The sequence below is a fragment of the Notamacropus eugenii genome, chromosome 2 (assembly GCF_028372415.1).
Source record: "Notamacropus eugenii isolate mMacEug1 chromosome 2, mMacEug1.pri_v2, whole genome shotgun sequence".
NCBI lineage: Eukaryota > Metazoa > Chordata > Mammalia > Diprotodontia > Macropodidae > Notamacropus > Notamacropus eugenii.
This window is the reverse complement of record NC_092873.1, coordinates 203,757,935-203,785,641: the sequence shown is the minus strand read 5'-3', so window position 1 is coordinate 203,785,641 and position 27,707 is coordinate 203,757,935. Positions and strand designations below refer to the sequence as shown.

General features: G+C 34.8%; 1 protein-coding gene across 11 annotated transcripts in view; it reads left to right on the top strand.

Annotated features, from left to right (window-relative positions):
• Positions 1-27,707, top strand: part of TBC1D32 (TBC1 domain family member 32) — a 230,718-nt gene that overhangs the window by 94,913 nt on the left and 108,098 nt on the right. For 10 of the 11 annotated variants that reach the window (XR_011974491.1, XR_011974492.1, XR_011974493.1 and 7 more), the window contains 5 exons: positions 1,264-1,380; positions 10,961-11,049; positions 16,749-16,871; positions 17,496-17,604; positions 18,402-18,495. Coding sequence is in view for 8 of the 11 variants with exons in the window: in XM_072643167.1 (XP_072499268.1) it covers positions 1,264-1,380; positions 10,961-11,049; positions 16,749-16,871; positions 17,496-17,604; positions 18,402-18,495 (532 nt within the window). In the remaining 3 variants the exon portion in view is untranslated. The remainder of the gene's footprint in view (positions 1-1,263; positions 1,381-10,960; positions 11,050-16,748; positions 16,872-17,495; positions 17,605-18,401; positions 18,496-27,707) is intronic. The other variant, XM_072643169.1, reaches the window with a different exon arrangement.

Below are 27,707 nucleotides of genomic sequence, written 5' to 3'. Positions count from 1 at the left end.
AAGTCTTAAGTATATATGAAGACATCAGATCTAAGTGAACTTGATTTGGGAATGTTTGTGGTTTTAAGCAAAATATTGCAAATTTAGAGTAATCTGGTATAATGAAGACTACTAACATGGGCATGAAGATGAGAAAAAAATACATTTCACATAGTGTATATATCTATATGGGTGTTAGGGTAGTAAGCAAATGTACTTATCTATAATAAAGAGCCTGTGTTGTAAAAATTTAAAAAAAAAGTTGTTGGATAATATGAAGGGAGATGGAGAGCTTTTGAAACTAGGTAAAGGAGCCACAGTTTGATTTGCTGTTGGGGAATTGTAAGAGATTCTTGACCAGAAGAGTAATATGATAAAATTGGCATTTTAGAAGAGAGATTGTATTTTGTGTAGGATTGATCACAGTGAAGAGAGACTTAATGATTCCTATAATGGTAAACTAAGAAAGAGTCTGTTTGTTGGTCTGAAAAAGCAATGAGTTTTATAGGTCACTTTACTTTCTTCCTGAAAGCAATTTTTTCTACAAGTCTAAATTGCTTCTGTGAACTAACAATACTTAGTTAATTTGGGTTCTGATTTTTATGCATTAGATAGAACAGAAGTTCTTAACCTGGGGTCTGTGATTTTCCAAAGGTGTTATGGATAGATTTTCAAAAGGGCTATGAACTTGAATGGGAAAAAAAGTATATCTTTATTTTCACTTACTTGTAAACTGAAATTTTGTATTTTCTTAAATTATGGATTTAAAAAAAATTCTAAAAAAAAGGACCATAGGATAGGTTTCACCAGACTACCAGAGGGTTCCATCACACACACACACACACACACACACACACACACACACACACACACACACACACACACACACACACACACACACACAAAAGGTTAAAAACTCCTGAGCTAGAGTAATTAAATAAATGACCCTGGTTTGTAGGTTGCTTCTGTGGGATCAAATGTTTGTAAATACTTTGTTTTGCCTTTAAAAATTTTTCATCATGTTGCTTTTCTCACAGTTGCTAAATGCAAATATGCCTTGTAGGTGATATTTTCTTTAAAATGTACTCAGAATGTATTTTTATTTACTATTTTTTAAGAAAGAAATGGACTGAAATCTTACAATTAAAACTCTTATGCTAGTCTACTTCTTAGTCATATATAATCAAAATTTCTTTTTTAGATTGAACATTAAATAACCTCTTCTATTCTCTCTTTTCCCTACTCTGTGTCCCCCTTCCTATTCTTTCCATTCTTTCTCCATAGTCTTTTCTAGCACTGGTAAATTTATTATCCTACCCTGCTGTTTATGAACTGATAGGCAACCAGGATATTCCAAATAAATCAGAATATTCACTTCGTGAAGTTCCTACATGCATAATTGTAAGTATGTTCTTATAAGAACCATTATTAGAGATTTAGACATAAAGCAAATCTTTGAATTAGCCATTGAACAGCCATTCTTTTTATTGAATTTATAGCCAGTTTTGATGATCTCCTCGTGGATTATCCATATTTTGAATCAGATGTGATATTGAATGTGATATTTGGGTGAACCTGGGCAGCATACTCTCTTGCTGACATTGTTCTGATCCTAAGGTCATCTTATTATGTGTAGTTGAAAGAAAGAAGGATAATACTTGACATGTACATAGTTGAATTTACAATTGACTATTTTTTGTTGACTATATATTTTTATGTGACTTTTTTTGCTTACTGTTTTGATTATCTTTAGAAATGTGACTAATTAGGAGCAAACTCAGTTTCAGACCAAATGTATACCATTTTAAAATCTGAAATTAAAACAAAGCAAAAGCTATTCTGGCAAGTGAATAGTACATGTGTGTTTTATCCGGGGCATTTAACACTTAAAAGGCAATGACAGTCTTTTGATTATTCAAAGTTTTATAGTGCCTTGACCTATAACGAACATGCATGGACTTTATGAACTTATAAGAATTAATTAAGTAAAGGTTAAAGGAATAATAATTATTTGATATCATCTTCTCACAAAGGCAGGAAACTGCTGCTCTGTGAAATGATATTTTTTTTTATTCAGAAGAGACCTTGTATATCAGGGAGGTGACCTGGCACAATAGAATGACATTTTCTCTTTTCATGCCAAAGCCATGAAACTGGTATGGGAAGGGATAGCATCTCTTTCTCTTGCTGTGGGAGGCTGAAGACCAAGAAGAAGAAACAGTGGGTTGAGATGACTTTTTTCTTCTTCCAGAGGGAGGCTATGGACCATGTAGGATATTGGTTCAGTGAAAGGGTGTTTTCTTCCCTCACTACAAAGACAAGAGATTCATATGTGATAGATCGCATTTTTCCTATTCTCTCATGCCTGGCAGAAGACTGATATTCAATGGGATGATGTTTTTCTTCTTCCTGTAGAAGACTGGTATGTAGGCAGGAACCCTGGGACCTGGAAGTGATTTAAGATGTTATTTACCAGGTCTTTGACAGATTATAGCAGTATATTGTTCCATTAGCTAGTGTAACTAAGGTCTCTCTCTCTTTTTTAATGAATGAGTAAATGAATGAATGAGCACTTAATAAATGCTTACTCTATGCCAAGCAATATGCTAAGTGCTAGAGACACAGCTCTTGCCCTCAAGGAGTTTACAGTCTAAAAGAGGAAACAATATACTTAGAGAAATGGTGACCATTTAAGTCAACAATCACTTATTAAGTGCTTATTATATGCCAGACATGGGTTAAGAAAGATATTTTGGTTTTTAAAGGCATAGTGATAGTGAGTGGAGTATCAAGGAAAATGGTAGATCAACTGATATACCCTTTCAGGTAGCAGTGGTAGCATTGGTTTAGTTATGGTTCCACAGCTGCAAGGGTTGGAAAAAAGAGTACACATGTATGGTGATAAAGTGGTAGAGGAATAAAGTAAAGCTTGGCTGTCCAACTAAATGTAGTAAGTCATGTGAGTCACTCATCAGTTAGGACAGTAGGGTCCCCAGGGCACAAATTTCAGAGATGAGTGGTTAAGGCCTTCTTAGCATTCTTTCTATCGGTAAGAAGATCAAAGGTTTCTTTACACATAATACTTAGATTCAAAACTAGAGTGTTGGAGTCATTAGGCAGCCTAAGATCCCTTAATCAGATGCTTGCACCAGTGTCCTTGAAAGTCTGCATTATTTTATTTTTCATATTTTTATCATCCTCTGGCACAGTGACTAGTGTTTAATAAATGCTTATTGACTGATCAGTTGTGATTCAAAAAAATCTGTAGGAACAACTTTTGAAGGTTCTTCCCATAGGAAAACAATAGCACTTTTTCTTACTTGAGATTTAATAAGGCAAAAGGGCAGGCATCATTCCCTTTATGGATTTCAGTAGAGAGCTGTTTAATTTCCTTCTTATCAGAAATTTTTCCTTATCCTGCTCAGGCTTCTCATCATTCACATAAAAATTTTGCACTGGAATTCCTTGGAAAGGTAATGATTTTCCTGTCCATGAGAATAAGTAGTAGTACATGGAACATATATGAAGCATAGTGCATATATATGTGAAGCAAGGCATTCTTTATGAATGTGAATGGTTTTCAGATTATGTTTGATATGAACTAATAGCCTTAACTTAGCATTCTCTAACTCTAAGACTGATGATAACTTTAGTCTACCAATCTCTGTTTCTCCATATATATACATATATGTATATATGTATTCTAATGTCAAAATAATATTTATTATTATTATCATAGTAATAAAATTTCAAAGATTATAATTTTTATTTTGGTTAATAGACATTCATATAAAAATCTGAGACAATATGCTCTTTTGGAAATAGTATGAGACGTGAAATCGTCAGAGACCTGGGGTTTTTCCCGGCTTTAACTAAATGGCTATGTCATAGAGAAAACAGTATCAAGGCAGTTTCGTTGGCAAAACTGGTTATATGAGATTATACACATTGACATAGACTATAAAAATTAGACTAATTTTATGTATAATTTTAATAATTGATTTCTTAGGATAGATAATATTTAGACTAGCAAATTGAACTGATGTACTACATATGAAAATTTAAGATTTTTGTGTTTCCTGGTTTTGTTTGATTTACTCTTATTCTAATAGTGTTTATAGAATTTTAATATAGATTTTTGATTACTGAGCATAAAGACTGAGAAAAAGTAATTGAACTTAGTAATTAAGAAGTCATTGTTACCCTTGAAAAGAACAGTTTTAGTCCTGTGGCAAGGTCAGAAGCCAAATTTTAAGAGGTCATGCATGGATCTGGAGTTGGGGAAGAGGATGTAAACTGCTGTTTTAGGAATTTGCTTTCAAAACAAAGGAGAGGGGAACCAAGATGATGGATTAGGAGCAGTGACCCAGCTACTCTCCCAACATTCTACTTCCACTTCAAACAATTTTAAAATAGCTGCTTAAATTAAAGTTTGGAATGGAGATGCCAACAAAATGTTGGAGTGAGACATTATTTTAGCATACAAAAACTTAAGAGATTGACATTGGTGGCTTCAGGAGACCAGGAGCCCTTTTTGGGTAAAAAGAAGAGCATAGATCAGAACAGTGGCCATAACTTTCTTGGGACCACACCACTTTAGAAGCACTCAAAACATTCAGATTGTCAGAACTAGCTTTGAAAACAGCAGTATAAAATGTCTACAGCTTTAGACAGTACTTAGCCATCCCTAGCTGAGTAGAACCCAGTTCAAAGTCAAGAAAGATACTAGAAAAATGGGCAAGCCAACAAAAGAGAATTTGACCATAAAAAATTACCATGTGGGGAAGGAAGACCAAAACATAAACTCAGAAGACAATGATGTGACAACAACTACACAAAATCCTCAAAGAAATGTCATTTGGACCAAAACCCAACAAGAACTACTGGAAGAGTTAAAAAAAGAGATGAGTGGGAGAGAAAAAAATTGGGAAAGAAATGAGAGGGATACAAGAAAATTATGAAAAGAGAATTAACATCTTGGTAAAAGAGACAAAAAAAGATACCGAAGAAAACAACACATTAAAAAACAGAATTGGCCAAATGATAAAACAGGCACAAAAATTCATTGAAGAGAAGAACTCCTTAAAAAGCAGAAGAGGCCATATGGAAAAAGAGGTACAAAAGCTCACTGAAGAAAATCATTCCTTGAGTGTTAGAACCTGGCTAGTGGGAGTAATGACTCCATAATACATCAAGAAATAATCTATGTCATAAGTATGAAAAAATAGAAGAAAATGTGAAGTGTTTCATCTGAAAAACAACAGACGTTAAAAATAGATTGAGGAGAGATAGTTTAATATTTTTAAAATTTTATTTCAAACTCAAATGCCATAATATAAATACAGAATAAAAAAATCATAAACTTAAATATTGGAACTTAAGTACAAAGTTAAAAAGAAAAAAATATGCCATGTGTATAGCAGAACATTAGAGAGTATTCAAATTATGTAACAATAAATTTTCATTGTGAGAAAACCTGTATGATAAATAATACTTGTGTTGAAAATTGTCCATCTTTTTTTAGCTTCCTTGTGAGTTCTTTTATTCTCTGCTGTGCATTCCTTTACCTTGTTCCCTTTCCCCCTCACCTCTACCCCCCTCAGAAGGCTACAATAAAGTTTAGATATGTTTCTATATCTATCTATCTATATCTATCTATCTATCTATCTATCATCTGCATAGCTACATATATATACACACACATACACATATACATACATAGATATATACATACATATGTAGACATACTTTCTCAAACATATTCTACTCCTGATCTTTGATCTTAGTTTTTTATGTTTGTACATATCTCCTGTTTCCTATCCCTCCTGGCTCCTCTATTTGATTTCTGTCCACTATCTTCCCTGCTGTTATTTGCCTACCCCCTCCAAGGAGCTCTCTCCTATCCTTCCATTCACATAAATCTAAACACTCTTCTATTTATTACCTCCCTCTCCCCTCTAAAGATCCCTACTTTGTCCTCTCTCCCCTCCCTATGCCCCTACCATTTTATTTCTTCTGAATTTAGTAGAATTTTACACTCTTCTAAATATATATATATATATATATATATATATATATATATATATATATATATATAATTGCCTCTTAAAGCCATTTCCAATGAAACTAGGTTACCAGAACTACCAGCCCCCCTCCTCCATCTAATTCCTTTATATTGATTCTTCCTTTTGTACCTCATTTGTATAAAATAATTACTTTTTTTAGCTGTTCTTAAATGGTTTACTTTTTAAATTCATATCCTACTCAGATTTTCCCCAATCTTACTTGTGAGCTATCCAGTTATTAATAAGAATTTTAGAGATACCTTTTTACATCACATACATACATGTACGTATGTGTGTGTGTGTGCACGTGTGTGTGTGTATAAGCAATCTCTCCTTATGAATCCTTTATAATCAGTCTTTGGTATGATTATATTTCTTATATTTCTCTTGGTTCTTGTATGTCAAATCATCTATTAAGTTCAGGATTTTTTTAACAAAATCTTGAAAGTCTGAGAGTTTATCAGATGTCCAGTTTTTAAATTCAGGATAATACTTAACCTTGCAGGGTATGATATTTTCAGCCGGAGTCCCAGTTCTTTTGCTCTTTGACATATATTATATGTTCCAAGACCTATGGTCCTTTAATGTCTCTGCTGCTAGGTCTTGTGTGAGTCTGACTGTGGCACCACCATATTTAAATTATTTTAATCTTGATACTTTTAATATTTTATCCTTGAGCTGGGGGGTTTCAGAATTTGACTATAATATTCATATGAGTTTTCTTCATAAAAGTGGTGATCAATGAATTTTTTTTCTGTTTCAACTTTCCCTGCTTGTTCTAATGCTTCAAGACAATTATTTCTTGTATTATTGTATGAAGATTCCTTTTTTGATCATAATTTTCAGTTACTATGATTGTTTTTATATTTTCTCTTCTTGATCTGTTCTCTAAATCTGTTGTTTTTCTTATAAGATGTTTCACTTTCTCTTCTTTTTTTCGTTATTTGTATTTTAATTATTTCTTGATCTCTTATAATTTCACTGGCTTCATTTTGTCCAATTCTAATTTTCAAGGTGTTGTTTTTTTTCCTTAAGATTCTGGATTTCTTTTTCTAATTGGTTGATTTTCCTTTCATAACTTTCTTGTTTTTCTTGGATTATTCTTATTTTTTTCTTTAGTTTTTCCTCCATCTCTGTCATTGGTTTTTAAACTCTTTTTTTTAATATCTTCTAAGAATTCTTTTTTGAGCAAATAACCATTTGACACTACTTTTTGGAGGTTTTCTTTACTTCAGTGCCCTCCTCTGAAGATGAAGATCTTCTCTATTCCCATAATAGCTTTCTATGGTTGTATTCTTTCTCCTTAGCTTGTGCATTTTTTGTGGTAATAGCTTAGTTTTTGTAATGACCTCTATTCCTGGTGGGTTATGGGGGATGGTGCCTCTTGTCCCAGATCTTCAATTCTCCCCTTTAGCCTAGAACCAAACCCAAACCTCCAGCCTCCTGTAAGTACCCAAAGCCAGGGATGTTCAGCCCCACTGCTTCTGCACTCACTGGGCTTGTGTTGGATCCTTCTCACCCTGCAGCTCTTTCACAGCACAGCTGCATCTGGCATTCCTTATCAGCAGAGGTTCCCTCAAACTTCAGACGCCCAACTCCCCTCACTGTCCCAAGGATGAAAGTTCCTGTTGCTGGGGTGTATGCAGCTTCCCAAACCAAATAATCCCAGGGCTTGTTGGTTGTTGTTTAAGTAGCTTGGTACTTGTTGTTAAAATGGACCCTAGCCTGGAGGTGTTTACTCTTCACTAAGACCAAATCTGGTCCTAGGATTTTTCTTCAAATTCTCTCAGATTGTCCCAGCGAGACCCTTGTTGTGCCCCATTCTTATTTACTTCACTTATACTTTGTTTGCCGTAAGGTGCTACTTTAATTCTTTTATGGGAGAAAATCTTGAGAGCTTGGAGTTTTCTGACCTCTGCTGTCTTCCTAAAATCCCCTAGTTATTATTTTATTACCTGAAAGCCATGGTGAAAGAAAGAGCCAAGACATGATATTTCAAGGAATTATCAAGGAAAACTACCTTGATATCTTAGATCCAAAGTGTAAAATTGAAATTGAAAGAATCCACCAATCACCTCCTGGAAGAGATTCAAAAATGAAATTCTCAGGAATATTATAACCAAATTCCAGAGCTAATACATCAAAGAGAAAATACTTCAAGCACCCAGAAAGAAACTATTTAAATACTATGAAGTCGAAGTCAGGGTCACACAAGCTTTAGTGACTTCCACATTAAAGGAGCCTAGGGCTGAGGTGTGATATTTCAAAATGCAAAGGAACTAGGATTACAACCAAGAATAACCTCATCAGCAAAACTTGGTGTAATGATTTAGGGAGAAAATGGATATTTAAGGAAATACAGGACTTTCAGGCATTTCTGATGAAAAGACCAGAGGTGAATAGAAAATTTGGCATTCAAATATGAGACTCAAGAGAAGCATAAAAAGGTAAGCAGGAAAGAGTAATCATAAGGAACTCAAAAAAGTTAGATTGTTTATATTCCTATATGGGAAGGTGATACTTATAATTCCTAAGAACTTTATCATTACTAGGGCAGTTAAACAGAGTACACATAGATAGAGGACAGTAGTGTGAGTCAGTTAAGTTGGGATGATTTCCAAAAACCAATGAAGGGGTGAGAAAAAAGGAATGCACTGGGTGAAGGGGGAAGGGAGAGGCAGAATGGGAAAATTTTTCTCAAATGAGAGAGGAAGAGAGCAAGGAAGAGCTTTTACAATGGAAAGGAAAATGGGGGTTGGGTGCACAGTGCTTGAACTTCACTTTCCTTGAAATTGGTTTAAAGAGGGAAGAACACACTCAATTGTATCTAGAGATATAATTTATGCAGTAGGGAAAAGGGAGGAAAGGGGATAAGAGGAAGGGATAGATGATGAAAAGGAGAGGAGATAAAGCAGAGGTCAGAAGCAAAACACTTTAGATAAGGGTAAAAAAGAGGATAAACAAAAGAATAGGATGGAGGGAAATGCACAGTTATTAATCATAATCTCAGACAAAGTAAAAAAAAAAAAACCAACCAGATGTAATTAAATGAGATAATTTTGCTAAAAATGCCTTAGCCAATGAAGTAATATCAAAATTTTTTACAAGTTTCTTTGATGAAGGCCTCATTTCTCAAATATATACTGAAAATAGAACTGAGTCAAATTTATAAAAATAGGAGCCATTTCCCTAAGAATACAAATAGGTAGTTTTCAGAAGCAAGCAAAGCCATCTATAGTTATATATGAAAAAATGTTCTAAATCACTATTGACTAGAGAACAGCAAATTAAAACAACTTTGATGTACCACCTCAAGCCTATCAAGAATGACAAGTGCTGGAGGGGATGAGGAGAAAATAGGTACACTAATGAATTTCTAGTGGTGTAGTGAATTAGTCCAGCCCCTTTGGAGAATAGTTTGGAACTATGCTCAAAGGGCTATAAAATGGTACATACTCTTTTACCCAGCAATACTACTACCAGGTCTCTATGACAAAGAAATCAAAGAAAAAAAAAGATCTCTGTGTTAAAAATGTTTGTAGCAACTCTTTTTGTGGTAACAAAGAATTGTAAATTGAGGGGATGCCCATCAATTGGGGAATGGATGGAAAAGTTGTGGCATGATTGTGAAGGAATACTGTTATGGTATAAGAAAAAATAAGAGGAAAAAAACCGAAACAAAATATGGCCAGATCTGTAGGGACTGATGCAAGGTGAAGAGAGAAGAACCAGGATATCATTGTGCACAGTAACTGCAAAGTTTTAACAATGATCAACTATGGAAAACTTGGCTACTCTGATCAGTAGAATGATACAAGACAATTCCAAATGACTCATGAAGAAAAACTGCTCTCCACTACCTCTACCTCCAGAGAGAGAACTGATAAACTGAGTGTGAATTGAAGTACAATTTTCTCATTTCTTTATTTCCCTTGCTTTTTGTGACATGGATAATATGGAAATATGTTTTGAACGATTTTAAAAAAAGAAAGGGAGGAGTTTGAAGGGATGGCAGGGTTAATTATATTTGAGTAATTCAGATATCTTCATTGACTGCATATGTGTACGTGTGTGTATATACATCTACATATATATTCACACATACACACATAGGGTAAATAGGTGGTACAGTGCATAGATTACTGGACTTAGAGTCAGGAAGACCTGTGTTTGGATCCAGCTTCTGATATCTGCTAACTCTGTAAACCTGGGCAAATCATTTAACCTTTTGCAGCCTGTTTCCTCAGCTGTACTTCACAGGGTTATTGTGAAGATCAAATGAGATAACTTATATAAAGTAGTTTTCACACTTAAAACACTATATAAATGCTAGCTATCATATATATATATGATACATACACACACAGAAGCTATATATATGGATGCACACGTGAAAGCTATATATGATAGCTAGCATTTATATGGTGCTTTTATATGTACACTTTTACGTTATGTACATATTTATGTGTACAATATAAAACATATATATATATAATAACTTATTTCAATGTTTGATTGAAGTGTTCCTTACAGTAGGGTTTTGTACCCCATATTTTGTCATAGAAAACCTTGCAATATGTTGAGACCTGAACTGCATAGCTCCAGTGAGTTGTCAGCAGTTAACAAAGCTTCCATTCACTGCATTTCAGAATTGTGATCTTTATTTGAACTTCCATTATAATCATCTCATCATCTTGGCTAACTTTATTGAATTTCTGAAAAAAAAATTGACTGCAAAAATTATATGAGAAAAATGGAAGGTTAAAAGCATACTAAAATGACCATGGGATATAATAACTTGAGAATAGCCTGATGTCACACTGGTTCATCTTCTCTAAAGTCGATTCTATGAATTTTATATGAACCAGATTTTATGTTCTTCTCAATTAATATCTGTTATATAATTTCTTTTTCAGGATATTATTGATAGACTTATAATTTTGAATTCTGAAGCCAAGATTCGATCATTATTCAACTATGAACAATCACATATTTTTGGTCTAAGGTATGGGATTCTTTTACTTGGAATGTATATGTTCATTTACATTAAAAGAGTAAATATCTGGCCAGGATTTTAAAAATAATTTGTATTGATTTTTTTTCTCCTTTACCAAAATAAGAACCCTTAATATCAATTTTTAATCACCTTTTTAGATTATTTCATTTGTGGACTCAAAACCATAAAAAAGAAGTTGTTACCGAACAGTTGGAAGACCACCCCGGGCAAAAGATTTTATTATATTGTTTTATTTGGACTTTATACTTTATGCATTATTATTTTGCTTTATAAAATTGTGGCATTCTTTAGTCTGGATTCTATTTCATTGTGTAAGAACAATATGTTGCCTGCTGTGCACCACTGTGAAACTTCATAGTGAATTGGAGCCTTCTTAAGTCTTAACAGATAATTCCCTAACCACACTGTAGATTTGGCTCCTGGAACTGGACGAAATGGATTTTGGAAATGTAAAAATAAATAGAAAAGGAATCAATAAAATATTTTAGAAACAATAATAGATCAGCTATGTCTAGATGTTAGCCCAATTTCCAAAATTTTCTTTGTGTTGTTGATTGTAGATCACATTAATAAGAATAATCCCAAAAGATATTAGATTTTAAAAATTTTCTTAAAGAATTTTTCAGTTTTGTTAGTCAAGCAATTTTTTTTTTTTTGCCTAAAAAATTAATTGTTCTTCAAGAGCATGAAGCGGTCAATGGGCAGACTTTTCTTTTTTTGAAGAGATAAAGCAATTAATTTTTTTCCTTAATATTGATACAATACATTGTGTTCCAAGCTACGGTCCATCTTTTCTTTGCTTCCTTATCAGTTTTCTTTTGTTCTCTGCTGTGTACTTTTTACTTTATTCTTTTTTCCTCTTCCCCCAAGAAGACTACAATTAAGTACAGATATATTCGTGTATGTGTGTGTGTTTATACACATATATATATACACTTATACACACAAGCATTATACATATGCATATATTTACATATCTATAATCATATTCATGTATAGATAAATAAATTCATATGCATCTATTTAAGACTGTACTATACTTGTTTGTCCTCTCTTTCTCTGAGGGTAGATAACATCTACTTCATAGACTTTCCCTATTTTCCTACGTCCATCAATTCATCGTTTCTTATACCACAGCAATATTCTGGTCTTTTACTTTCTAGTTATTTTATTTTATATTTTTATTTTCAGTGTTTCACAATCACCACTATACAACCTAGATTTTTTCTTTCCCTCTCTCCCTCTCCCTAGCCCCCAAGTTCCCCCTCCCTACCTGAGATGGCATACAATTTTATATAGGTTCTACACATGCGTTCCTATTAAATACATTTTCATCATAGTCATGTTGTATAGAAGAATTAAAATGAATGGAAGAAATCATATAACAAACCATAACGTAATACAAAAAAAATGATCTGCTAAAATCTGCAATTGAATTCTTTCTCTGGATGTGGAAGGCATTTATTTTGCTTTAAAAGACCATTGGGACCCAGCAATATCACTACTAGGACTGCATCCCCAAGAGATCATAAAAATGGGAAAGGGTCCCACATGTACAAAAATACTTAGAGCAACTCTCTTTGTAGTTGCCCAAAACTGGAAATCAAGGGGATGCCCATCAATTGGGGAATGGCTGGATAAATTATGGTATATGAATGTAATGGAGTACTATTGCGCCATAAGAAATGATGATCAAGAAGACTTCAGGGAGGCCTGGAAGGACTTATATGATCTGATGCTGAGCAAAAGGAGCAGAACCAGGAGAACTTCGTGCACAGCAACGACCACAGTGTGCGAGAGCTTTTTCTGGTAGACTTGGAACTTCGTAATAATGCAAGAACTTAAAAAAAAAAAATTCCCAATGGTTTTCTAAGGCAAAATGCCTTCCACACTCAGAGAAAGAACTGCAGAATTCATTCACAGAATGTAGCAGATCATGTTTGTGTGTGTGTGTGTGTGTGTGTGTATTATGTTTTGATTTGTGATATGATTTCTTCCATTTATTTTAGTTCGTCTACATAGCATGACTACGATGAAAATGTATTCAATAGGAAAGTATATGTAGATCCTATATGGAATTGTATGCCATCTTGGGGGGGGGGGGGACGGTAGGTGTGGGGGGGTAAAAATCTAAGATTTTTGGTAGTGATTGTAGAACATTAAAAAATAAATAAAATTAAATTTAAAAAAAAAATTTTTTAAAAGACCATTGGGAATTTTTTAAGTCCTTGCATTGTAATGAAGTTCTAAGTCTACCAGAAAAAGGCCTTGCACACTGTGGTTGTGGCTATGTACAAAGTTCTCCTGGTTTTGCTCCTTTCCTAAGCATCGGATAATATAAGTCTTTCCAGGCCTCTCTGAAGTCTTCCTGTTCATCATTTTTTATAGCAAAGTAGTATTTCTTTACATTCATATACCACAGTTTGTTCAGCCATTTCTCAATTGATGGGCATCACCTTGATTTCCAGTTTTTGGCCACCACAAAGAGTGCTGCCATAAATATTTTTGTACATGTGGGGCCCTTTGCCAGTTTTATGATCTCTTGGGGATACAGTCCTAGAAGTGGTATTGCTGGGTCAAAGAGATGCACATTTTTGTTGCCCTTTGGGCATAGTTCTTTATAGGTATAAAGAGTGATACTATAAACAAATTAGTGGAGCAAAGAATAATGTATTTATCAGATATATGGAGAAGGGAAGGACTTTTGACTAAAAAAGAGATAGAAAGCATTATGAAATGCAAAATGGATAATTTTGATTGCATTAAAGTGAAAAGTTTTTGCACAACCAAATCCAATGCAACCAAGATTAGGAGCAAAGCAGAAAACTGGGAAAGAATTTTTGCAACTAGTGTCTGTGAAAAAGGGCTCATTTCTAAAATATGTAGAGAACTGAGGCAAATTTACAAGAATATGTCATTCCTAAATTGATAAATGGTCAAATAATATGAACAGGCAGTTTTCAGAGGAAGAAATTAAAGCTGTCTATAGTCATATGAAAAAATGCTCTAAGTCACTATTTTAGAGAGATGCAAATCAAACCAACTTCAAGATACCACATCATACCTATCAGATTGCCTAACATGACAGAACAGGATGATGATAAATGTTGGAGAAGATGTGGGAGAGTTGGAACACTAATTCATTGTTGATAGAGCTGTGAGCTGATCCAACCTTTCTAGTTATTTTAAATAGCCTATAACAATGTTATTTAATATGGCTGAATAATGTAGTTTCCCAGTTTTTCAATTTTGATTAAATCTATTTTAGCTTTAACTTTGTCTTGTGTCCTTGGAATCAAACTTATTCTCATGAAATTCTAAGAGAGTTTTTAGCTTATAAACTGATAACTCTATGAGCTATCACTTTAGTCATGTTTTTACGTAAACATGTTTTTTTTTAAAACATGTCTTAACAGTGCGGAGCAGTGAACTATATAGATGAGGAATTCTTTAATGCCTCATTTTGGTCAAGAATAACTCTGAGTTTTAGAATGATAAACATAGATTCTAGATTCTTGCAATTAATATTGTGTATCTCATAGAATGATGCCAAATTATATCACATGCATTTTGAGTGATGCTTTTCAAAAATATATATACAAGAGCTTTAATATCTAATGAATTAAAATCATCAAAAGAAATTCCATGTCATTATTGAAATATGACCAGTGATTGCTTGTGTGATGTACCATGGATGTATTTTAATTTCTTAGACCCTCAATTTCCCCATCTGGAAAATGATAATAATAATATTTGCCATTGCTTACCCTGCAGGATTATTGTGAGGGAATATTTTACCAAACTCTAAAATAGTATACAAATGTGAGTGGTCATTATTATTATGTAAATTTTATTTAATCTCTTTTTTGGTAAAATTGTAGTAGATACAATCTCTCTTATCCACATTCTAAAAACCCATAGCTGGTATTTAAATTTTATAGGTACATTAGGCATTTTTACTGGGCTTCTGAAATCTGTGTACCATAAAGTGCTTTGTTTTTGATATATATTGGCTCCATATTGCCCATGTTTAATGATATTTAATCCATTAATAATACAGTGCTGGTCAACATAGATTATTAATAAACTGCATAGTGAAAGAGCCAAAATACTTTTGGGGAAACAGACACTCTACTTTAATTGGTTCTAAAATCTACAATTCTGAGGATAAAGCAGTTTTGTGCATTTTGGATATTTGTGTATTTTAAATTTGAAAACTACATTAAAGACCCACCTTAAATTCCTCATCAGTAAGATTCACTGATCTAGAGTCTGTGCATTGAGTGCTTATCCTTTTTTATTTCTTCTAATTTTTGATGATAATGGAAGTGAAATATGTGGAAAGAGGAACTTAAATGATTTCCAAGGTGCATGATGCATAATAATTAATAGTAATATTTCAATATAGACTGACTTTTCTGGTGATTCTAGGTTACTAGGTGTAAAACCAAGCAGAGTAGAATCTTTTGATGTTTTTGTTTACTAAAAATTCCTCTGACTGAATAATTTGATTAAGGAGGATCCTTCCCATTCAATTGTTGGGCCTGGGAAGGTTTGTAGGAAGGTCCACACCTTTTGTTAATGAGGCACTGGTTCTCAAGGGATGTCTCTGTCTCTAAAAAGTGTATAAAGACTCTGAGGCTAGTTTTTATTTTGGGGCTTAGTTTTTGGAAATGTTTGTTTGGCCAGACGAGGACTCTGGGAAGCGGCTAAGGAGCCCCCTGCTTTGAAAACCCAGATGCCAGTGCTTCCTTCTCTCGTAACTGTGGTTAGACAGTTGGACCTGTCTGTTGATTTGTGATATATGTATTGATTATGGTCAGGCAGAGGAAGACATGTCTCTTGATCTTTGATTTCTCTTTATTTTCTCTGAAGTTCAAGGTGCTGACTCCCCTGAAGTAGGTGAATGATTATGTGCTTAATTAAAGGAATGACATATGTGCTTGATTAGAGTTATTTTTAAACCCTCAAAAGTTGCCTTTCATTTTATGAATGTAGATCTAAGAACCTGTGATAGCAGGCCCTCCTGTATATGTTGGGGTGCTTACTGGTACGCTAGGTATTAATGTTCTTGTATGTAATTTTTTTTGAAACTGCTCAAAAATGAAGGTGATGTCATTTGTCATTTGTCCTATAAGAGAAAAAAATGTGGGACACAAAATTTATTACAAGAATCTAGAGGAATGTGAGGACAGCTTTAAACATTAGCAAAAGCACAGTGGAAGGATAAATCAGGATAATTATGTGCAGTAACCAAATTAGGATAAAAGCTGGTGCAAGAGACAGAAAGAGGAGACAAAGAAGGTGCTCTGGGGTCTCAGAGTTTCCCCAAGGTCCTCTGAGTGCTCAAATGGGAGGCACTAGGGCATAATATACCAGATTCTCTTCCTGTCAAATTTATATGAAATTTTTAATACTGAATTAAGACCATCAGTATAAACTTTCATGTATTTTCTTTAGTTTTTTCAAACTAAAAGGGAAGGTGGAATCCTATTAAACATATATTTCTAAACCTACTTTTCTTAATATTTACCTGTAACAAATAAAATGGGCATAAAGGAATCTATGACTTTTTCCCCATCCTCTGTGTCACAGAGTATCACTAAGATCTAATGAATGTTCCTTAATTTTCTTTATTATAGATCATCTTATCTAAATTGCTCTCATCTTATTTTTCCAATATACAGGTTATTAAGTGTATTATGCTGTGATCTAGATACTCTTCTACTTTTAGAGTCTCAGTATCAAGTGTCTGCAATGCTGTTAAATGCTCAAGAGGAAAATGTTTTAGAGATCAGTGAAGGCCACAGGTAAGAAATAGCTAAACAGAAAAAACCATACTAACCAAAGAGGGAACCAGGTTCACAAATCTGAGAGCTTACTTGTAGAGTCAGAGGGAGACTTGTAGTATATGAAAAGTAGTGGAAGATTTTCAATGACAAGTTATAGCAAAGTATCTGGGAATTAGAATAAATCTTATAAATCATCCAATCCAAACCGTTCATTTTAAAAATAAATGTATACCTTTAAAAAAAAAAAAAGACTGTTACCTTGATTGTTTGTTGATTTTTCCAAATTCTTATTTTATAAATTTTCTACTACTTTTTTAGAGGTCATTATGTTAACTTTAATCAAATACCATTATCACATTAAATACTGGTAAATGAAAATATGGGCAACTAGATGGCACAGTGGATACAGTGTCAAGCCTGGGATCTGCAAGACATGATTTCAGATCTCTCCTCAGAAACTTAGCTGTGACTCTGGGCAAGTCACTTCATCCTGTTTGCCTCAGTTTTCTCATCTGTAAAATGAATTGGAGAAGGAAACGACCAGCCTATTCAGTATTTTGTCAAGAAAACCCCAGTGGGGTCACAAAGAGTCAGACATGGCTGAACAATAAAAAACATAAAAATGAGAGTTTTGTTTTTCAGGGACTTTGTAATTGATGGCTTGTCAGTAGAAAGAAACCATGTTCTTGTTAGAGTAAATCTTATTGGTGGACCTTTAGAACGGATTTTACCACCCAGGACTCTACAAAAGGTAAGTGAAAAAAATGTTGTTTTTCATATATTCATGTAATAAGAACACACTCTTTGAATTTGGTAACAGAATAGCCTAATTTAGCTCCATTTTTCCTGTTGTTTATATCACAGGGCTGATTTTTTTGTTACCTATTTGAAAGTACAATTGTATTTATTTTATTCTTATTACAATTTTATTTTAATTTCGAGCATTTATAAATGTTACTGAGAGGGAAAAACCAAAGCATATTGCTTCTTTCGCTCCCCTCTTTCTGTGTAGCTTTGATTTTTTACTTTCTTTAGATGATGTATACTTTTTATAAAAAGGTATTTTTTTTTTATTTTCTTGAGAATTTTAGACTCCTGTACCCTCATTAGTATTCATAAAGTTTTTGCTAAGGAAATTTTTTCTTAAGCAATATATTTTTCCTGTGACTGATAAAGAAGAAATAAAAATTACTGTAAGCAGAGGGGATAGGCAGATTGTTGAATAAAATTGATACTAACATTTTTTTTCATCAAACACTATGACTTTACAGTGTAAAAACAACATTGTCTGCTTTGACTGACCATAACAAATTTAGGTAGATGTTGGGTATTAGCAAAGATTAGATGTTTGTATATGTTAATTTTTCATCCAGAGTATAGTATTAAATTATGGTATCAAATAGAATTTTGGTAAGGAGATAATAATTCTAAAAGTTATGAGAGACAAATAGCATAGAACAGGTTACACAAGTTATATAAGTGGATAAAATAAACTAAACTCTTATTGATTCATAGCTGATATCAGTTATTTTTCCTTCTTCTTTTTAGGGTGATGATCCATATCCTTGGCCAATGTTTTCATCATGCCCTTTACCAAACTGCTATCTTTCAGAAGTTACTAAAACGGTTGATCCAGAACAAGGTGAGATATTTCTCTTTTCATAAACTAAATTACACATACGCATACACACACACACACACACACACACACACACACACACACACACACACACACGTTTTGTTTTTTTTTTTTGATTTTGACATGTGAGGCCCAGAAAATCTTTTTAAGAATACCAGAAATGTGGTTAAACATGAGAATTAGGTTTGCCTCTTTTCTTGAATTCACTCTGTTTTGGGGAGAGCTTAGAGTATGTTAAGAAGCTTCTTGCTATCATAAACTTTTGATTTTTCTGTTATTCTGGGCATTTACAATTTGGGGGATGCCTATGGAAACAAATTAGTATATATCAAATTCATATTAAATGAAAGATATGACTATTGTGCTTTGTACATACGTATAGATATAGATATAGATATATACGCACACATATATATATATGTCAATAGGTCAAAGATCTGTGATATCAGTATGGGAATTCCCTTCACTGAGTCAAATTTGTTGCTTTGTAGAGTTTAATTTTCTTGCCTACAGCCACACAGCTAATTAGTGTCAGAAGCCGACAGTTCTTTCTGAGTATGTATATATAACACCATTTTACCTTTTATATTATTTATATGCATCCCTGCTTCCTCCCACCCCTTACCTCTATGCACATTTAATCTAACTCATGTCTCAGGGATCTGTCATTTTATTGGTATGAATATTCTCTTGATCAACATAAATTAGAATCCTTTAATGCTCTACTAGTTTATTTTTCTGTATTGCTCTTACCAAAAACATGTATACCTCAGTAGATTGATGATGATGAGTAGCCTGGTTCTTTTGGAGTAGATACGTAGTCTAACCCTACACCCATTTTCCAAACCTTTCTAGCTGGGATTCTGTTTTCACAGTCTCTGAGAATGAATGTTCATGAAAGTAGAGTCATTAGGAAATAGGAGAAGGAAAAAGTATACCCTGTTCTTCCATCAAACCTCATTCACAAAGATGTAGGAAGCACAATACAGAGATTCTCTTTGGGAAATCCAACAGAGAAACCATAGCGAATTATATTCCAGTTTAGGGAGACAGAGAGATCTGAGGATGATGGGGATGGGGGTCTGACTAGGAGTTTACTGCACATAGAACATTCAAGTTTCTGGGGACTGAGAGAGAGCTACAACTGGGCACCATAACTTGATGAAACTTCAGGGATCCCTGGACTCATGCAAGGTCAAGGAATAGGGGCCGTTTAATAAGTCTTTTGCTTATGTTCTGAAAGAAATAGGGTTAAAGGTCTGATATCCAGGTAGAGATGGTAAAGGAGAGGTTATTAGCAAGCCCTAAATGTATATTGAGATAGGATCAAGTTTGAAAGAAAAAGTAAATACTGTGACTCTGATCTCAGTAGCATAGCTGGGATGTGATTCTAGCTCCTAGCCCAGGGTCGAAGCCTGCTATGGAATAGGCAGATCAGAAGTACCAGGATAAAGGGGAACCTGTTGAACCTCCAGAGCCTCCCAGTGTTTGTTAGTGGCTGAAGCCAGCAGTTGTGTATAATAATAATGGCTAATATTTATACAGTGCTTACTGTGTACCAGGCATTGTGCTAAGTGCTTTATAATAGTTTCATTTGATCCTCATAGAAACTCTGGGAGGTAAGTGCCATTAATATCTTCATTTTACAGATGAGGAAACTGAGGCAAGCAAAGGTTAAGTGACTTGCTCAGGGTCACCCAGCTAGGAAATGTCTAAAGCAGAATTGTAACTAAGGTCTTCCCAATTCCAGGCCAGGCATTCTATCCTCTGTGCCACCTACCTGCCCCTATTTCTACTGAAACTACCAATTAGGGAATGTCAGCAGAGCAAAACCAAGGTAAGAAACTTACACATCTCAAACCAAATGAAAAGACTTTTCCCCATATCATATCACCTTAAGAGTAGTGAAAACTTTGCACTTGTACAAACACACACACGCACACACGCACACACATGCATATCCACACATACTCCCAGCCCAACCTGTGAAAGCAGCAGAAGATAGAACAAAACCGCCAGATATTGATCCTTTAAACATGCAGAACCTCATACTAACAATCCAGAGTCAAGAAGAAGGCTGGAGATGAACAAAAAGAAGAATCCCTTTACAAAGAGCTCTTTTGGTAACAGGGATGCTCAAAAAACAAACCCAGGAGAGAATACTCAAAAACATCTACCGAAAAATGTCCAAAACAAAATGAAGCTTGGACTCAAATTAACCAGAATTTCGAGAAGAGTCAAAGCAAGAGGTTTTGTTTTTTTTTTGATGTAAAAAATAATTTAAAAAAGCAAAATGAATGTAGAGGAAGAAAGAATGAGGAAAGAAGAGCTATGGAAAGAAGATATGAAGAGAATTATCAACTTGGAATAAGATATGCAAAACTTTATGTGAGAAAATAATTCCATGACAATTAGAATTGTTGTAATAAAAGTTAATGATTCCACAAGGCATCAAGAAAAATAAAACAAAGTCAAAAGACAGATGATTTGAAACAACAATGACTGACCTAGAAAACAGACTGAGGAGAGATAACTTTAGAATTATTTGACTACCTAAAAGTCACGAACACAAAAAAGATCTCTGAACATCATATTTCAAGAAATCATAAAAGAAAACTGCCAAGATCTCTTAGAAGGAGAGGGCAAAGTAAAAATTGAAAGAATCAACTGTTTACTTTGTGAAAGAAACCCCCAATTGAAACCTCCCAGGAATATTGTAGACAAAACCCAGTGTTCTCAGTTCGAAGAAAAAATCCTGAAAGGAAGCAAAATGAAAGAATTCAAGTTCTGAGGGGCAGCAGGGAAGATCACATAAGATTGAGTAGTCAATACAGTAAAGAAATTGAGAGTATGGAATTTGGTATTCTAAAAGGCAAAAGATCTGGGTTTACAACTAAAAATAGCAAGGTAGCAAAACTGAATATAATCTCACCAGGGGAAAACAGATTTTTTATGAAATAGAGGGCTTCCAAGCATTCCTGATGAAAAAAAATGATTTCAAAACTTGGCATAAAAATACAGGAGTCAAAATAATCATAGAAAGGAAAACATAAGCAAGCAATAGTAAGGGACCAAAAGATGTTAAATTGTTTACATTTTTATGTGGGAAGATGATATAATATACACAGTCCTTAGGAACTCTATCATTATGAGGAATGTTAGAGGGGGTCTGATTAGACAGAGGACCTGTGAGTGATTCTGTTATGTTTTGATCTTAAAAGAAGAATAGAAAGGGTAGGGAAGAGTTATACGCTTGGAAAGAGGGGAGGGAGAGGAAGAATGGTGGATATTATCTCATATCAATGGAGTGTGCAAATAAAAGTCTATATCACCAGAAGAGGCATGGGTGAGAAGAAGACACTTAAACCTCAATCTTATCTGAATTGGTCAAAGTAGGAAAGAATATGCATGCACAGTTGGGAACAAAAATTTATGTTACCCAATATGGAAAGAGGAGAGAAAGGAGAAAAGGGAAAGGGCAGAATAAAACTCTTAAGAGCAGGAAAGAAAAGGAAGATAATAGAGTGGAAGGAAATAAATAATTAGCAATCATAATTGTCAATGTGAATGGAATGAATTCACCAATAAAATGTAAGAGAATAGCAGAATGAATTTGAAACTAGAATCCAACAAAATATTGTTAAGGAAAAAACCTCCCACAAAACAGAAAGATAAACAGAATTTTCAAAAAGGTACTGGAGCAGAATGGATTATGCCCCATGTGAAGTAACAAAGGCAAGGATAGCAGTTATGATCTCAGACAAAGCAGCAGCAAATATAGACCTAATTAAAAAGATAAACAGGGAAAGAACATTTTGCAAAAAGTTCCCATCAACAGTGAATTCATATATGAAGTATACATGTACCAAATGACATAGCATTAATATTCTTAAAGGAAAAATTAAATGAGCAGAAATAAATAGCGAAAATAAACAGCAAAATTAATAGTGGGGAACCTAAATTTACTCCTCTGAAACCTAGATAAATCTAAACAAATATAAATGAAAAAGAAATGAATAACTGGAATAGAAGTTTAGAAAAGTTAATTATGATAAATGTCTAGAAAATATTTAAAGAGAATAGGAGTATACCTATTTCTTAGTTGTGCATGTCATTTTCAAAAAAAACTGAGTATGTATTAGGACATTAAAAACCTCATAAACAAATGTATAGAAACTAACAGCCATTAGGACAAGAACTCAGTATTTAACAAAAAAAAAAAAAATTGGTAAAACTAGAAAGCAGATCAGCAGAAACTAGATATAGATCGACATCCCACATGTATACATGATAATAGTCATAAAGGGTGGCATCATAAACAAATTAGAAGAATGTGGAAGAAATTACCTTTCAAATCTATTAGTAACAAAAGAGTCCCTGACTAAGCAAGAGTTAAGACAAGTCCATAGGAAGTAAAATGGACAGTTTTAATTACCTAAAATTAAAAAAAATACAGAAAAAAAACAGTTAAGTTAAATTAGAAAAAAAGTGGGAAATTGGAGGGAGTGATCTTTGCAGCAAGTTTCTGTGACAAAGGTCTCATTTCTAGTGTATTTAGTGAACTAAAGAAATGCAAATTAAAACAACTTTACCAACATATTAATTTGCCTGATCTCTTGAAGCATCTCTAATACTTGGCACAATACCTAGCACATCATAGACACTACAAAAGTGTTTTTCCCCTTTCCTTTGTTCCTCCTGCAACATTTGTCATTTCCCTTGTTTGTCAATCTTGCTAATTTTGTGGTTGTGAACTAGAATGTCAGAGTTTTGTTAATTTACATTTTTCTAATAATTACTGACTGGAAGTGTTCTCTTTTCACATTGCTATTTATATCTTGGCTTTCTTTCTTTGACAAATGCCTATTCATATCCCTTCAACCTTTTATCAGTTGAAGAATGACTTGTTTACATTTTCTTCTTGAGTCCTATTTTTATTTTTCAAAGAGTATTTCATTCTTGTATGAGGGGGAATAGAAATGTATTTCAGAATCCTTTCACCTTCTTCTCTAGACTGAAGACTTAATTGAAGTTTATGTGTATATGGGGTTTGCCTGGTTCTGGCAGAAATACCAATATAGTACACTTTCTGAAAAAATAAATGTTCACTCAGATCCCATGTTCTTTGCTTTCTTTTTGTACTTATCTTTATTAACTCTTGTGACAAATTGTAGCTATAAATTACCAGTTTACCTTGCTTCTTTGTTATTCTGAGAGTTAGTGGTTAGAGCCTCCTCATTCAATATTAAATTATTTAGAGCATTTCTCAAATTTTTTCATTTTATGACTAAGCTGTTTACTCAGTTACTTGGAGTTATCATATTCTTTCCATGCCCTAAAAGACAAAAGCCAGCAAAAAAAATGGCCATAAACATAAATCTCATTATCAGTTTAGATCTAAAACTGCCTTGTCACCGAATTCTGATTCTATTATATCATGAGAATGTATGGAAAATGGTTTCCAAAGGTTAAAGAATGTAGTGCCCATTGTATTCCTCAAAGGAGCAAATGTAGACTTTTAAAATCATGGGGGGTAAATATAATGCTGAAGCACGGTCTTCTCCAGAGCAAGATACCATTTTATTAATTGTGATGCATATATTGTTAGTAAAACACGTAGTGAAAAGTACCTTGTCAAGAAGCTAGGGACCAGAGAATGATCAATTTATTATTTAGGCTAGCAGTAACCAATAAATTGGCTTAGTTGCTTCTCTGGATGACCATATTTAGAGAGAGGATGAACTGTGTTTTTTAACATAAGTATGTCCTTTTTTTTTTTTTTTTAATATATTTTGTTTTCAACATTCATTTCCACAAAATTTTGAGTTCCAAATTTTCTCCCCATCTCTCCCCTCCCCCTCCAAAATGCCATACATTCTGATCACCCCTTCCACCAATGTGCTCTCCCTTCCAACACCCCTCCCTTACTTTATCCCCATCTTCTCTCTTGTCCTGTAGGATAAGATTAATTTCTATACCCCATTACCTATGTTTCTTATTTCCCAGTTATACGCAAAAACAATTCTCAACATTTGTTCCTAAAACTTTGGGTTTGAACTTCTCTTCCTTCCTCCATCACCACTGAGAAGGCAAGCAATTCAATATAGGTTATATATGTGTAGTTTTGCAAATGACTTCCATAATAGTCATATTGTGTAAGACTAACTATATTTCCCTTCATCCTATCCTGCCCCCCATTTCTTCTATTCTCTCTTTTAATCTTGTCCCTCCCCAAGAGTGTTTAATTCTAATTGTTTCCTCCTCCCATTTTCTGTCCTTTCCATCATCCCGCCACCCTGCTTATCCCCTTCCTCCATGCCTTCCTGTAGTGTAAGATAGATTTTCATGCCAAACTGAGGCTGCATGTTGTTCCTTCCTTGAGCCAAATGTGATGAGAGTAAGCTTCACTTTTTCCCTTGCACCTCCCCCCTTTTCCCCTCCATTGGAAAAGCTTTTTCTTACCTCTTCTATGATAGATTATTTGTCCCATTCCATTTCTCCCTTTCTCCTCCCAATATATTCCTCTCTTACCCCTTAATTTTATTTTTTCAAGATATGATCCCTTCCTATTCAACTCACCTTGTGCTCTCTGTCTCTCTTTCTGTGTGTGTGGGTGGGGTGTGTGTGTGTGTGTGTGTGTGTGTGTGTGTGTGTGTGTGTGTGTATGTATAATCTCTCCAACTACCCAAATACTGAGAAAAGTTTCAAGAGTTACAAATATTATCTTTCCATGTAGGAATGTAAACAGTTCAATTTTAGTAAGTCTCTTGTGATTTCTCTTTCTTGTTTACCTTTTCATGCTTCTCTTGATTCTTGTGTTTGAAAGTCAGATTTTCTTTTCAGCTCTGGTCTTTTCATCAAGAATACTTGAAAGTCCTGTGTTTCATTGAAAAACCATTTTTTCCCCTGACATTTTATACTCAGTTTTGCTGGGTAGGTGATTCTTGGTTTTAATCCTAGTTCCTTTGACTTTTAGAATATCATATCCCAAGCCCTTCCATCCCTTAATGTAGAAGCTGCTAGATCTTGTGTCATCCTGATTGTATTTCCACAATACTCAAATTCTTTCTTTCTAGCTGCTTGCAATATTTTCGCCTTGACCTGGGAACTCTGAAATTTGGCTACATTATTCCTAGGCGTTTCTCTTTTTGAATCTCTTTCAGGAGGTGATCAATGGATTCTTTCAATATTTATTTTGCCTTCTGGTTCTAGAATATTAGGGCAGTTTTCCTTGATAATTCCATGAAAGATGATGTGTAGACTCTTTTTTGACCATGGCTTTCAGGTAGTCCCATAACTTTTAAATTGTCTCTCCTGCATTTATTTTCCAGGTCAGTTGTTTTTCCAATGAGATATTTCACATTATTTTCCATTTTTTCATTCTTTTGGTTTTGTTTTGTAATTTCTTGGTTTCTCATAAAGTCATTAGCCTCCATCTGTTCCGTTCTAATTTTGAAATAACTATTTTCTTCAGTGAGCTTTTGAATTTCTTCCATTTGGCTAATTCTGCTTTTTAAAGCATTCTTCTCCTCATTGACTTTTTGGACCTCTTTTGCCAATTGAGTTAACCTATTTTTAAAGGTGTTATTTTCTTCAGCATTTTTTTGGGTCTCCTTTAGCAAGCTGTTGACTTGCTTTTCATGATTTTCTTGCATCTCTCTCATTTCTCTTCCCAATTTTTCCTCCACCTCTCTTACTTGATTTTTAAAATCATTTTTGACCTTTTCCATGGCCTGCGACCATTGCATAGTTTTTGGAGGTTTTGAATGCAAAAGCCTTGACTTTTATGTCTTCCCCTGATGGTAAACATTGTTCTTTCTCATCTGAAAGGATAGGAGAGAATACCTGTTCTCTAAGAAAGTAACCTTCTATAGTCTTATTTTTTTTTCCCTTTTCTGGGCATTTTCTCAACCAGTTACTTGACTTTTGGGTCCTTTGTCAAGAGTAGAGTGTACTCCAGGGACCTGTAAGATCTCAGTTCCTCCAAGGTGGCACACTCAAGAGAGAAGAGTTTACTCCCTGGCCAGGCTGGTGGCTGAGATTCAGATCAGCTGTTCAATTCCCGCCGCGCCCCCCCCCCCCCCCCCCCCCCCCCCCCGGGGCTTTAGGCAGGGGCAGGGCTGCCACTCAGGGCTGAGGTTCAGATGAGCTGCTCAGTTTCCCCACAGGTCCCAAGCTGAGGCTCCAGCAATGCCTGTCATGGCTACTGCAACTGCTGCCTGCCCATTGCTGCCTCTGCTACCACCACCACCCTGAGCCAGGGCCAGAGGAGGACCCTGCTTCCCCACCACGGAGGTGATAAAAACTCCCTCACTGACCTCTGAAGTGTCTTTGTTGCCTGTGGGTTGAGGGATATGCGAACCTCTGCAGCTGGTGGGGATTCTGCCCCTTAGACCTGTTCAGGTCCTCCTACTCCTCCAGGCGCTGGCAGACCAGGCTGTTGGGCTGTGCTCCATTCCACCTGTGGTGCAACAGACCCCTCCTGTAGGCCCTCCAGGTCACCCTGGGCTGGAAATCCCCTCCACTCCATCGTTCCATGGCTTTTGCTGGTCCAGAACTTGTTGAGAGTCTCTCTCTACAGGTATTTTATGGGCTGTGGTGGAAAAGGTAGAGTACGTGCATCTTTCTACTCTGCCATCTTGGCTCTGCCCTGGTAAGTCTTCTTTTTGATTAACCTGGTATATAATTTGGTCCTCCCTTGTCAAAAGTAAGACAGTCCCAGTTGGTAGGTATTTTAATGAGGTGGATAGAGAGTTACCTCAGCTCCTCCTTCAGATGAAAGGAATAGTCTTCAGCTAGGGCTGGTCTTAAGATGTGACTGATTATGCCCCTCTCTGACACTTAATGAATGCTAGTTGCTTTACGAGACCCCTAAAACAAAGCAAAAACCAACAGAATCAGGTTCCCCCTTGTTTGGCTTTCTTGTTGAAGACTAAATCATCCCTAACTTTGATGAGGAAAAGCAAAGACAAGAGAGTTGTCCCTTCCAGAAGGCCTAACCCAAGCTGGTTCTCTGTTTAGGGGGTAAACAGAAGGGAGAGTCCCATTTGAGAGAGGCCCAGCCCTAGCTGGTTAAAGGACAGATGTCTTGGGGACTGGAGTGACCACATTTCCTTAACTACACCCTTCAAAAGCTAGCTGTCAAGCTAGACTGAAAAGAGGGTTCTGACAAAATGAGGGAAAGGATGGATTACAAATTAATATAGGTTGTTAAA